General features: G+C 35.8%; 2 protein-coding genes across 8 annotated transcripts in view; one reads left to right on the top strand and one right to left on the bottom strand.

Annotated features, from left to right (window-relative positions):
• The window catches only part of LOC126176794 (adenosine 5'-monophosphoramidase HINT3-like), a 66,075-nt gene that overhangs the window by 976 nt on the left and 51,784 nt on the right, over positions 1-13,315 (bottom strand). The window contains exons 1-2 of one of the 4 annotated variants that reach the window (XM_049923972.1): positions 6,258-6,671; positions 273-339 (exon numbers count right to left, since the gene is read on the bottom strand). The exons of 2 other annotated variants lie outside the window; for them this stretch is intronic. In XM_049923972.1, the coding sequence (XP_049779929.1) occupies positions 273-339; positions 6,258-6,450 (260 nt within the window). In that variant the 5' untranslated portion in view covers positions 6,451-6,671. Of the gene's footprint in view, positions 1-272; positions 340-6,257; positions 6,672-13,315 lie in introns of those variants that run through there. One more of the 4 variants, XM_049923973.1, reaches the window with a different exon arrangement.
• The window catches only part of LOC126176793 (mitochondrial enolase superfamily member 1-like), a 115,729-nt gene that overhangs the window by 74,264 nt on the left and 28,150 nt on the right, over positions 1-13,315 (top strand). The window lies entirely within an intron of this gene.

Raw genomic sequence — 13,315 nt, 5'->3', positions numbered from 1 at the left:
ATAAAAATATTTCATTTAAGCAGTCCAAGCTGCAATGAATGATAATGAGTGGTGATATGGGCAGTTTGTAATACTAGATATTTGTTTCTGCCTTTCAACTTACGAATTTGAGCTTCCCATGTCCAAAGGGTTATTTCAAAACAAAATTCAATATTTTAGCTAGTGATCTGTTAACCCCCCCCCCCCCCCTCTTTTTTCCCAATAAGTATGCTTACATTTTTATAGTACTATTCATTATGTCCGTAACAGACTAAACTAATACTTATACAAACCTTAAGTCTGAGAGATCACCACCTCTTTCCTCCAGTACTTCCTTCCCAATTCTTACCATGTCTTCTACTGCAAAAACAAAGGAAAAAAATGCACTTAATACAGTGTTTTTTTTTCGGATAACATCTTTTGAGTGTTAAACCTTTGTGGATGATCACTATTTGCTACATTGTAGGAGCTGAAAATAACTTGCAACAAGTCTTTTTTCTTATGACAATTGCTACAAATAATTTTAGGTACTGTATTCCAGAATGGAAAATTCAGAATGGAATAACAATAATGAAATAGGATAGATTGCTACTCGCCACATACAAGAGGCATTGAGCGACAGACAGGTACATATAAAGGACAATTAGAAGTAAGCAAAGCTACTGGACAAAGACTCCGTCAAAACCAGACCAAGGTCGGTCCCCCCCCCCCCCCCACACACACACACACACACACACACACACACACACACACACACACACACACACACACACACACACACACACACACACACACAGAGTCACCGTCGGCACAGATATCTGACAGTGGCCACCTGAGCTCTTTGAGGATGTCCACATTGAAACTAGTATCAGTGACCATGATGTGGTTGTGGCAACAATGATTACCAAAGTACAAAAGACAACTAAAACAAGCAAAGAGATACATATGTTCAGCAAACTAGATACAAAATCAGTAGTGACATATCTCAGTGAGGAACTTGAAACTTTTAGTACAGGGCAGAAGCATGTAGAGGAACTATGGCTTGTGTTTAAAACCATAGCTGACCATGCACTGGATATATATGTACCCAGTAGAACAGTTCATAATGAGAGAGAATCTCCATGGTATACAGTCACTGTAAAGAAACTATTGAAGAAACAGAGATTACTGCACAACAGCTGGAAAAAAAAGCGTATGACTACAGACCGAGAGATGCTGAATGAAACATATTTGGCTCTCAAGGGAGCAATGCATTATGCCTTCAATGACTATCATGCAGAATGTATCATGGAGAAATAAAGAGGCAAGCAAATGAGCCGGGACTTACCCCAGTTCACTGCTAGTAGCACCATGTCACCACAACACATCTGTGTGTAGCACACAAGTATTGCACCATAATTTAAGAATGGAATTAAAAGTTAAAGTTGCTTTTCCAAACTCTGTTAGCATGTGCTTGAGTATATTAATTTGTAAACTGTCAATCTCAGAATGATCAGGTCAATATTTTTCCCTAAATACATCATTTTAAGAAAAAAATAATTGGCACTAAATAATAAAACCAGAAACCAAAAACTTGGTCATAATGTGCAGATGTATGTCAAGATTAACTGGTACAAGCATCAACATGATTAAAGAAATATTTTGGTCAGAATCAGAATTTTTAAGAAAAATTGAAGGTGCTAAATATTAGACTTAGAAATATGAAAATTTTTATGAAGCTTCAGTTCAATATAAAAATATTAACTATGTAACCCCACTGAGTTATCTCTAATAGTTTTCGAGTAATTTGCAGAAAATTAAATTTGGAACTAAAACATCCTTATTTGTAATAGATTAAGTATTTGTTATATTAATGCTAGAAAGTTTTGGTTACAGCGAGTGATGAAACCTATTAAATAAGAGAGCTATAACAAATTTCAAGGCCTGGATGCAAGGAATAACAAATACAAGGTCTCTTAAAGTTGTAGTTCAGAGGTCAGGTTCTACTGTCAGTTCCATTATGAAAATTCTAGATGACAAAGTTTAAATGTAGATGAGCTAAAACTTTTTCAACCAACTTAACTATATGCATACAAAAATTAAGAAGATTCTAAAGTAATACACGACAGTGTTATAAAATATTCTGTGTCTGAGAAAGTGGCTGTTTAGAGGCCGCTACCATGGGCATAAGGCAGATGACAGCAGGTGTTCCCTTGGCTGTCTGAAGTGCCACATACATAAATACAACCTGAGAGGTAAGACTACGCTTCACATCGCACCTAGCCACTGTATGATCCGTGTCAGTCAAATGCTGGAGTGCACACTGCCTCGGATGATGTCAGAGACAGCCTGTTACTAAACGCATATTTTCAGTAATTTTAGAAAGTGAACTCGTGAGAACTGTACACTGTCCTGGATCACTTAGATTTCACAGAAGTAACTGTTGGTGTGCCGCCCATAATGCTAACAAATCTGTGTGGCAAGTGGTGACAGTTATTTTCCACTTTTGTGGCGAGCAGTTATTTTGATTATCAGAAGTCAGGGCAAAAGACAATAGGAACTTACTGTGGAGGTTGCCCCTGTACTGGTCAATAGTGCTGTTTAGGATAGAGAGATTTATTGTCAGTATTAACATAATGAGTATTACAATGTTGAGCATGTGAAACTTTACCAAATATGTATATCTATCAATTACAACTCAAAATCTTCATTTATAATTATAGTCCTGATTCCACTGAGCAAATAGAGAATAGAAACATTTCTTTCAGTGGGCTGGACAAGAATGTGGACTTGCAGATTGGGGACTATGGTCATTATGTTCTCCATAGCTTTCTAGCTAACCACAGAAATGGTTTCCAGGCTCTCATAAAAGGCGGCAAACAGTATTCCAATATTTACAGCAATTCAACAATATTCCAATATTTCAAATATTTTCTCCTATTACTTATGATATGAATATACAGTATAATATAATCATTATTATAATTAATAACCCGCTACTCCACACAGTCCCTTGTCAAGGAGACAGGAACTGAAACTGAGGGCAACAAAGCAAAAGCTGAAATGCTTAACTCCATTTTCAAATGTTCCTTTACAAAGGACAACATAGTTTAATCCTTATACCACTAAATAAGATGGCTGAAGTAAGTGTCAGTAGAGTTGAGAAACAGCTGAAATGGTTAAAATTGAACAAAGCTCCAGGGCCTGATGGAATTCCTATCAGATCCTATACTGAATTTGCAGCTGAGTTAATCCCTCTTCTAACTATAATCTATCGCAGATCCCTCAAACAAAAAACCTTGTCCAGCTCATGGAAAAAAGCTCAGGTCACACCCGTCTACAAGAAGGGTACTGGAAGTGACCCACACAACTATTTTCCAATATCTTTGACAACAATTTGTTGTGGAATGTTAGAAGCCAATCATAATGAGATATATTGAACCGATTGACCTCCTCAATGCCTACCAGAATGAATTCTGAAATCCTCTATCATGTGAAACCCAACTTGTACTTTTCTCACATGAGATACTGAAAACTTTGGATCAAGGCAGTCAGATTTCTCGATTTCCAACAAAAGCATTTGACTCAGTATCACACCTACACTTATTGTCAAAAGGTCGATCATGTGTGGTATCAAATGAAATTTGTGACTAGAGTGAGCACTTTTTGGTACAGAGGACGCAGCATGTTATCTCAGATGGAGGGTCATCAGCAGATGTAGGAGTAACTTCATGTATGTACCAGGGAAGTGTGTTGGGACCCTTGTTGTTCATTAATGACCATGCAGACAATATTAATAGTACCCTCAGACTTTTTGCAGACAATGCAGTTATCTATAACAAAGCACTACCTGAAAGAAGCTGCATAAATATTCAGTCAAATCCCGATAAGGTTTCAAAGTGGTGCAAAGATTGGAAACTTGCTTTAAATGTTCAGAAATGTAAAACTGTACACTTCACAAAACAAAAACAAAAAATACACAGTATCCTATAATATCAATAATTCACTGATGTTAATTGGCCAGCTCACTAAAATACCTGAGTACAGCACTTTGTACGGATATGAAATGGAATGATCACAGAGGCTCTGTCACGGGTAAAGCAGGTGGTAGTCTCTGATTTATTGATGGAATACTGGGGAATTGCAACCAATCTACAAAGAAGACTGCTTACAAATCACATGTGTGACCGATTCCAGACTATGATTCAAGTGTTTGGAACCGATACTAAGTAGGACTAACAGGGGACACTGAATGTACACACAGAAGGGCAGCAATAATAGTCACAGGTTTCCTTGATTCCTGGGAGAGTGACACAGAAATGCTGAAGAAACTGAACTTGAAGATAGACATAAACTGTACCAAGAAAGTCTATTAAAGTTTCAAGAAACAGCTTTAAATGATGACTCTAGAAATATTCTACAATCCCCTACATAGGCCTACTGCCAACATGGGGATCATGAAGATAAGATTAGAATGTTTACTGCATACACAGACACACTCAAATGATCATTCTTCCCCCACTTGATATGTGAATGGAACAGGATGAAACCCTAGTAAACAGTACAATGGGATGTACCCTCTGCCATGCACCTCATGGTGGTTTGCAGAGTATAGATGTGGATGTAGACCTGAACAGGAATCTGAACTACCAACCTCCCAAATATGAATAAATTTTTTTTTTTTTACCAATGCACCACCTTGCGTAGCATTAATTATAAAAGGCAAAGTGTGGCCTTATATATCGTAGCAAGGCTAAAAATGTGATGTTTTCTTGTTTCTTCATATTCTCATTATTACTGTTCATCTGGAGAAGACGTTTTACTTGCAATTCTGACTAGGCATTATTGCTGAAGTTTTAACATCTACGGAAATTAGTTGAAGATTTCTTGCAGTTTCTGTAACTTGGAACGTAAGCTCTTCTTGTCGCAGATGGCTTGAACTCTGTGCACCCAGGTGAAGACCACAGTACTGCTCTGTGGTAGATGTTAGAAACTCTTTGTACTTCTTGACAGGTACATGAGCATTTTCTTCCTGGATACAGAATGGCTAAATAAAGCAACAAACTTTTTCTTTATTAGAATGTGTGGGATTGGAAGGCATCCACTTTCTTTTACGATCCTTATGTTACTGGTAAATGCTGTAGATGTGTTGCAAGAATTCCATCCTATTTTTTTCACTATCTGGTGAAATCACAAAAATATTTTCCATATACCGGTGAAAAATTTTGGTTTCAGCTTGGTTTTCTGAGCTCCTTTCTAAAAGTACTCCATATGCGTCTGTGATTCTTCACTGAGAGGTGATCCCATAGTGTAATACGTGCACACTAGGTTGACACTAGGGGTGGTAACTGCTGGTAGTGACTGTAATGGCTTTTCCCATTTACAGTAGCTCCTAACAGCCATCATGCCAAGTGTCAACTTAATTTACAAGTATAATATTTGCATATTTGGTCATAGCACTTACCAATATGTTCTATTTACAGTTTATACAAATACCTAGTGCCATAAAAGGAGATATAAATAAGCGTAAACAATGATTTTTAATCATGACAGTGATTTCCTGCTAAGTTCAGCATATACTGCTGCATTATTGCAAATTTGCCACGAATTTTTTCGGCTGAGAGCAGCAGACAGAATGAACAGCCCCTCCCCCCCCTCCCCCCGTGCAGCACACACACACACACACACACACACACACACACACACACACACACACACACACACACACACATTCCCCATCACTAGTTGAAGCAAGTGGTTGGTCCACCTGATACTTCTTTGGCAGAAGAGTGGGATTCAGAATTCTCTTTAACACATTCCCATTTACTTCCAATATTGCTCTATTAAAAATGACTTTGGTCAATAACACTCGAACCACTGCATTCCTGTTCCTTGATCAATCTGGTATTTTTTGAATGCTGGTGAATTTTTGTTATTTGTCAAAGATTGTTTCACTCCAAATATCTGTTAAGCTTCTGAAAGAACGTAATATGAACTGTCTCCCATACTGTTGTGTAACTAATGTGTAAATCCTAAATCTGTGGGCAATATATAAGAACGCACGTACGTCACGTTATATGACATAATTTATGCCCGAACTATTTGCAACTCATATTTGTAGGTTATGTAAGCATGTTGAGTGCAATTTCTTTCACAAATGAATGATCAAAATTAGACGGTGCTATTATGCACAAACTGAAAACGGTTTGTTTCGTATCTGCATCACAACGCATAATAATCTACTCTCTAACACTAATTCTACAAAGAGAAAACTCTTTAGAATTAGTCTGACAACTTACGAATTTTTTTATCGTTCGAAGTCAGTTGTTTGGCATTCCGTACGTGCTCTCTCGTAATTACTAAATAATGATGTTTCGCAGCCGGTTTAATATCTGGAAACACTATGTAATCTTCATCCCGATACAAGACTTCTGTGGGTTCGTCTCCATCGTATATTTTACAGAACAAACACGCGCTCCTATCAGTACTCATTTCTATTTACAATGATTTGGTACTTCTTATCAGTTTTACAGGCTAATTTATCTTCCCAGCATGCACTATATTGCAATAAATGATTCACTGGAGTGCATTGATAGAGACGTTGGCTAATTTTCTTGCACCATAGTTATATGACTTTACATAATATTACTGTGTAAGATTTCGGTTAGTCATTTCTTGTCTTCAGCGCGCGAATTTGGTGTCCATCTTACGGCACCACAACAATTTTTTTTTTTTTCGTTTAGTTTTCAACATCTGCTTTCCAGCATTTATCAGTAAAGATATTCTACTTCACCCTTTTTTAGCGAAAGTATGCGAAAACACTGAACTTGATATGGACGGGGTTTTATCACAGTTATATTAGACTGTGGTTTTATCACACGTCAAAGGAACGGAACAGCAGGCGACATCATCGTCCAATGTTAATGTCATCACACAAGACGGAATGTCAACACACTAAATCACTTTGTTTAGCCCAGTATAACGCAACAGTCACGATACACTGTCTCGTTTGCGTTACCACTAGCGATAGCAGTGCCCCAAGCGGCCAGAAAGCGACACTAATGAATACAATACAGGATGAGCGCGAATGTTAATGTTTATATTGAGTTGTAACATAGCTTTTACAATAGAGAGTGTGTATAGTGCCATAAAAATCGAAAATAGCTAAAAAAACTACACCCCATTTGTGATTATTTAGTTTCCTAAGGACTCTGGCAGGTAAGAAAAGGTGCTTTACAGGACAGTTTATTTACGGTTCTTTTGTAACATACAGACGTTTGCTGAAAAATTTCTTTTTCCTTTTTAGATTAGATTAGATTAGATTAGATTCACTTTCATTCCAATCGATCCACAGTGAGGAGGTCCTCCAGGATGTAGAACATGTCAGAAAAAACAACAATACATGGCAAATATTTACAACTCAAACAAATAGGCTAATGTACCATTCCACAGGTCCCAAGTGGCATGGTCGTCATTCTTTAATGAACGCTATATGAAAGAATCATTTTACAAATACTAATGCATTGAATTTAAAATAAAAAAGTTTTTTTATTTATTTATCAGTTAATAAACGTGCAATACAACTACTAAATACTTATTTACAATGAACACATTATTGCACTGAACTGGTACAGAAGTTAGACTGTACTTATATACACTGAAATTGTGCAGAAGTTATATATATATATATATATATATATATATATATATATATATATATATATATATATATATATATATATATATAAGGCTTCTCTTAAATTGAATTTCATTGATGTTAAGCTTTTTATGGCTGCTGGCAAGTTATTGAAAATGGAGTACTGATTCCATGAATTGAGCTGTTGGTTTGAAAAAGTGATATATTTTTAATGACAAATTTCATTAAGCAATAAATATATTGGGAAGCAGTAGTTAGTATCCCTAGTTCCCTAAACAGGCTTCTGCAAGATGTTCTTGAGTTCACACCACATATAACCCTTACTGCACGTTTTTCTGCCCGGAAAACTTCAGCCTGGCTTGATGGATTGCCACAAAAAATAATCCCATATGACATTATGGAAGGAAAGTAAGCATAGTATGCCAGCTTTTTCATTTTTATATCCCCTATGTCTGACACAATTCACATTTCAAATAGAGATTTGTTAAGACGCTTCAGCTATTCTGTGGTGTGCTCCTCCCAGTTGAATTTATTATCAAGCTGTAATCCCATGAATTTAACACTGTCCACTTCTTCTATCTGCTTGTCATCGTATGTTAGGCATATACTCGTGGGACACCCCATTCTGAACTGCATGTAGTGTGTTTTTTCAAAGTTTAGTGTCAAAGAATTGGCTAGGAACCAGTGATTAATGTCCACAAATGTTTTATTAGCTGAAATTTCTAAGACTACACTTGATTTGCTATTTATTGCAATGTTTGTATCATCAGCAAACAAAAAAAAACTTGGCTTCTGGTAATGTTACTGATGAAAGGTCATTGATATACACAAGTAAAAGTAATGGCCCTGAAATGGAACCTTGTGGGACCCCACATGTAATTAGTTCCCAGTTGGATGATGCCTGATAGCTTGATACATGTCTCTTTCCTAATAACACCCTTTGTTTCCTGCCAGAGATATAAGATTTGAACCATTTTGCAGCATTTCCTGTTACACTATAATATTCTAATTCACTTAAAAGGATATTGTGATTTACACAGTCAAATGCCTTTGACAGATCACAAAACATACCAGTTGCCTGCAATTTTTTGTCTAATGAATTAAGCACATTTTCACTGTAAGTGTAGATAGCCTTCTCAATACCAGGACCCTTTAGAAATCAGAACCGTGACTTTGACAGTATGTTATTTGAGATAAGATGGTTATAAAGCCGATTGTAGATTACTTTTTCTAAAATTTTTGAGAATGCCAGCAAAAGTGAAATTGGACAGACATTTGATGCTATTTCTTTATCTCCCTTCTGAAACAGTGCTTAACTTCAGAATATTTCAACCATTCAGGAAATATTCCCCTGATAAGTGACTGGTTACACAGATAGATTAATATGTTACTTAACTCAGAATCACATTCTTTAATTAACTTTGTTGATATTTCATCATACCCACTAGATGTTTTTGATTTTAATGATTTTATGATTATATTATTTCTGCTGGGGTGAGAGTCAAATTCATATTATGGAAGTTACTTGAAATGTCTGGTCTGAGGTATTCCATAGCAGCATCTACAGAACCTGAAAACCTCATCTTGTCAGCAACAGTTATAAAATGTTTGTTGAAAAGTTCTGCAACACTGTACATGTCTGTCACCAATGTATCATTTACTCTTAATGCAATTTGTCCCTCTTCATGTCTGGTTCTACCAGTCTCCTCCTTCACTCTATCCCATATAGTCTTTACTTTGTTATCTGATATGACTGTCTTTTCCTTGTAATATATTTGCTTTGACATCCGTATTACAGACTTTAATATTTTCCAGTATTTCTTGTAATGTGCTATAGCATCAACATCGGAACTGTTTCAGATTGACAGATACAGTTTTCTTTTTGTTTTACTAGATACCCCTATTCCTTGAGTAATCCGTGGCTTCTTTGTAGACTTTGCTCTAACCATGGTAAGTTTTGGGGGAAAACAGTGTTCGAATAAGGTAAGCACTTTATTAGCAAAAGTGTTATAATTTTCATTCATGCCATGAACACTGTAAACATCAGTCCAATGAATGTCCCTGAGGAGTGTCCTAAAATAATCGATTTTTGGCTTATTGATTACCCTCTTGAGCTCAGATTTAACAGATTTTATATCCTGTTCAATATTAACATTTAACAGAAAGAACTGCATGTCATGGTCTGAGAGACCATTGACTATTGGTTTAGTAATATAATTTTGTTCATTGGACTTTTCTATAAAGATATTATCATTGGCTGTTTGTGAGCAATTGGCTACCCTAGTTCGGAACTTTACAGTGGGAATTAAGTTGAATGATAGTGTTACTAACTCAAATAAGTTCCTATTGGGAGAGTCTTTAAGGAAGTCTACATTGAAATCACCAGCAACCACTATTTCTTTGTTTTTGGTTGTTAAATGGGCCAGTACAGCTTCAAGATGGTTTGCGAACAGATTAAAGTTACCTGCAGGTGCTCGATATACACTTAATATTATGAAGGATTTTTTTTGTGAAATTCTACTTCTGTTGCACATGCTTCCATATGCTGTTCTAGGCAAAATTTATGAATGTCTATGTTCTTAAATTTATGACAGTTCCTGATGAATGTGGCAACTCCTCCTTTCTCCATTTCTGATCTAATAATAATAATATAATAATAATAGCTTTATTCAACAACGAATGGTACACTGCACATGTACAAAGAAACAGTAATGATTACAGTTATTTGTACAATACACAAGACATATTCTTCTGAATACGTCATTAATTTACAACAAAATTACAATAAGGTGTTTACTTTTTCTATTCACATAATTTCACAAAGCATTTGTTGTTCTTCATATAAGTATGATACTCTTCTAATGTGTAGAAAGGGTGTTTTACTAAAAATTTCTTAAGCTGATGTTTCAGTTTAATTGTAGGAAGAGCCATGACTGCTCTAGGCAGTGCATTAGCTAATTTTATACCTGCATACTGAGGCCCCTTTTCGTAAAGTGCTGTTCTGTGGCTGCCAATGTAAAATCTTTCTTTATTTCTAGTATTGTACTGGTGGAAATCTGAATAAGTGTTTGGGTGCAATCTTTTCACAAGCAATATGGCTTTTAGAATGTATGTGTTTATAACAGTTAACACCTCTGTTTTTGGAAACAAGTTGCGACAAGATTCCCTATATTTTGCTCCACAGATTATTCTCACACCCCTTTTTTGAAGAATGAGTAGCTTATCTAGATTAGCTTTGGTTGTTGCCCCCCCAAATTTCAATACCGTAGTTCAAGTGAGAGGAGAAAAGAGCATGGTATGCAGTCTTTAGGACTACGGTGTCTCTACAGACCTTGCTAATAGTACTGATTGCAAATATATTTTTTGACAACTTAGTTGCTAGAGAGTCAATATGTGTGTCCCATTTCAGGTTGCTTTGGATTGTTACGCCAAGGAATTTTACACTAGACTCTTTCTTTACCAATTCGTTGCCCATGTATAATTTAATTTCATTATTCAAACTACTTTTGTTAAACTCCATTAAACATGTTTTACTGGTGCTTACATTTAAGTGGCTTTCATTAAAAAACTGGACAATTTCTTTTGTCACATTATTACACTCGGCCTCTAGTTCATTACATGATTTCTTTTTACATACAATGGACGTGTCATTGGCATACAGAACAATTTTGGAATTTATAGTACAGTATTTAATATCATTTACATAGATCAAGAACAGAAGGGGGCCCAACACCGAGCCCTGAGGCTTGCCATATTTTATGCAAGTGATCTCTGATTTGTAGACACCACTTTCTGTTTTAAGTAGAACAAACTGCTTTCTATTGCTCATATAACACTTTATTAGGTCATAAGCAGCACCTCTAATGCCCATGTTCCATAGCTTGTCTAATAGGATGTCAACGTTCACACAATCAAAGGCTTTTTCCAGGTCTAGGTATACACCTGCCACATGTTCCTTGCTTTCGATACCCCCTGTCACCTCTTCAATTAGTTGAGCAGCTGCAGTGCTAGTTGATTTACCTTTTACGAATCCATTTTGATTTTCGAACATCAGGTTGTGTTTGTTAAGAAAGTTTATGATCCTGTTGTATATAACTTTCTCAACTATTTTGGAAAAGACAGGAAGGATTGAGACTGGTCTGTAGTTTTCTATTTGGTTGTTGTCACCTTTCTTAAAAATTGGTGTTACCTGTGCTATTTTTAGTCTGTCTGTAAAGGTGCCTGATTCAATTATACTGTTGACTGCTGTAGACAGAGGTACAAAAGTGAGATGCTAACCTAAACCCTGCAACACTTAAAAGTTCTATACCAGTGGTCACATGATGTTCTGAGAGGCAGATTATGTCAGCTGGGTTTGAAGACTCTAATTCATCTGTGCAGATAATTAATTCATTAATTTTATATCTCAGTCCTTGAATATTTTGATGCACTAAAAATAGCTGACATTTCACATTGACTAAGTTAAAATTGTGTAGAGTTAAAATATGTGCTGACTGTTGTAAATTCTTAACCAATAGCTGTTTATGCTGATGTAATAAGCTAGAATTATATTTTTTGGTTTCTTTCTCAAACTGAAGGTTTGTCTCACTCCTAACCTCTCTACAAAAATTGCTAGTAAACACCAGAAGACCTGACCATTTACAGATATACGTCATATATCTATCCAACAAAGCAGAGTTTTCTTTGCTACACTTTCAGCCAAATCAGTTAATGTGGAACGAAGGAAACTTGTATGTAATATAATACCTGCATTATTTAATGTATGAAGTACGCCACGACAACTGTAGCTTAAGGGAAAACCACAAAGATGTGATAATAAATCTTCAAAAGCAATGAAACTGTTTCCAAACATGAGTAAACCAGTTCCACAATTGTATGATCTCCATTAAATCCAGGGATAGCTAACTGAGGAAAAGGCTAACCACGGATGTTGTACAGTGCTATTTTATTCTCTGGTTAGTTATTCCTGAAATAGCATTCCATTCACGTTGGCAGCAACAGAAGAGCACTCTCGATATTTTTGCATACGTCATTTCGTGATTTGATTTAATTTCTCTTTGGTCCTTTTGATTACATTTTGTACAAAGGGTGTACTAGTAATATACAACAAATAAAGTGAAATAAAACAAAGTGATGAGAGCATTTTATATATTATACAAATAATTATTTTCTCTGAACGATTGATTGTGGACAATATTACAAACAGCATTTTCCTGGTATAAGCTGAACTGAATACTTAAAATATCGCAATGAATGGAAGTACACATTTTGATCCCAGTGCCAGAAATAAAAAATGAAATTTACATTTTGTCATTATGACTTAAATTAAAATGCAACCTTTTTATCTCCACCACATAAGTAAGTTAGAGTGAATACTTAAGAATGTAGAAGAAGTGCCAGTGCACATTTTAACCTATGATATAAGTAACTTTACATTTTGTCACCATAATTTATGGTAGAAGTACACAGTTTTGTCTTCATGGCATAAGTAAAGATTTTCTTGCCTCTATTTTTACTCAGAAGGATGTCTAATTGCTCTAGGAATTAATTCATTTTATAATAGGTTTGTTCTCTGAGGAATGTTTACAGTTTCCTTTTGAATACCTGTGCATTATCAATTTCCTTTTTTATAGCGATGGGAAGCTCATTATATACTATTATTCCTGACTCAGTTACTCCTCTATGGACTTTTGTCACAGT

This window comes from Schistocerca cancellata, chromosome 3 (assembly GCF_023864275.1).
Source record: "Schistocerca cancellata isolate TAMUIC-IGC-003103 chromosome 3, iqSchCanc2.1, whole genome shotgun sequence".
In the NCBI taxonomy this organism is placed as follows: domain Eukaryota; kingdom Metazoa; phylum Arthropoda; class Insecta; order Orthoptera; family Acrididae; genus Schistocerca; species Schistocerca cancellata.
The sequence above is the reverse complement of the archived record's forward strand: the minus strand, read 5'-3'. Positions and strand labels throughout refer to the sequence as shown.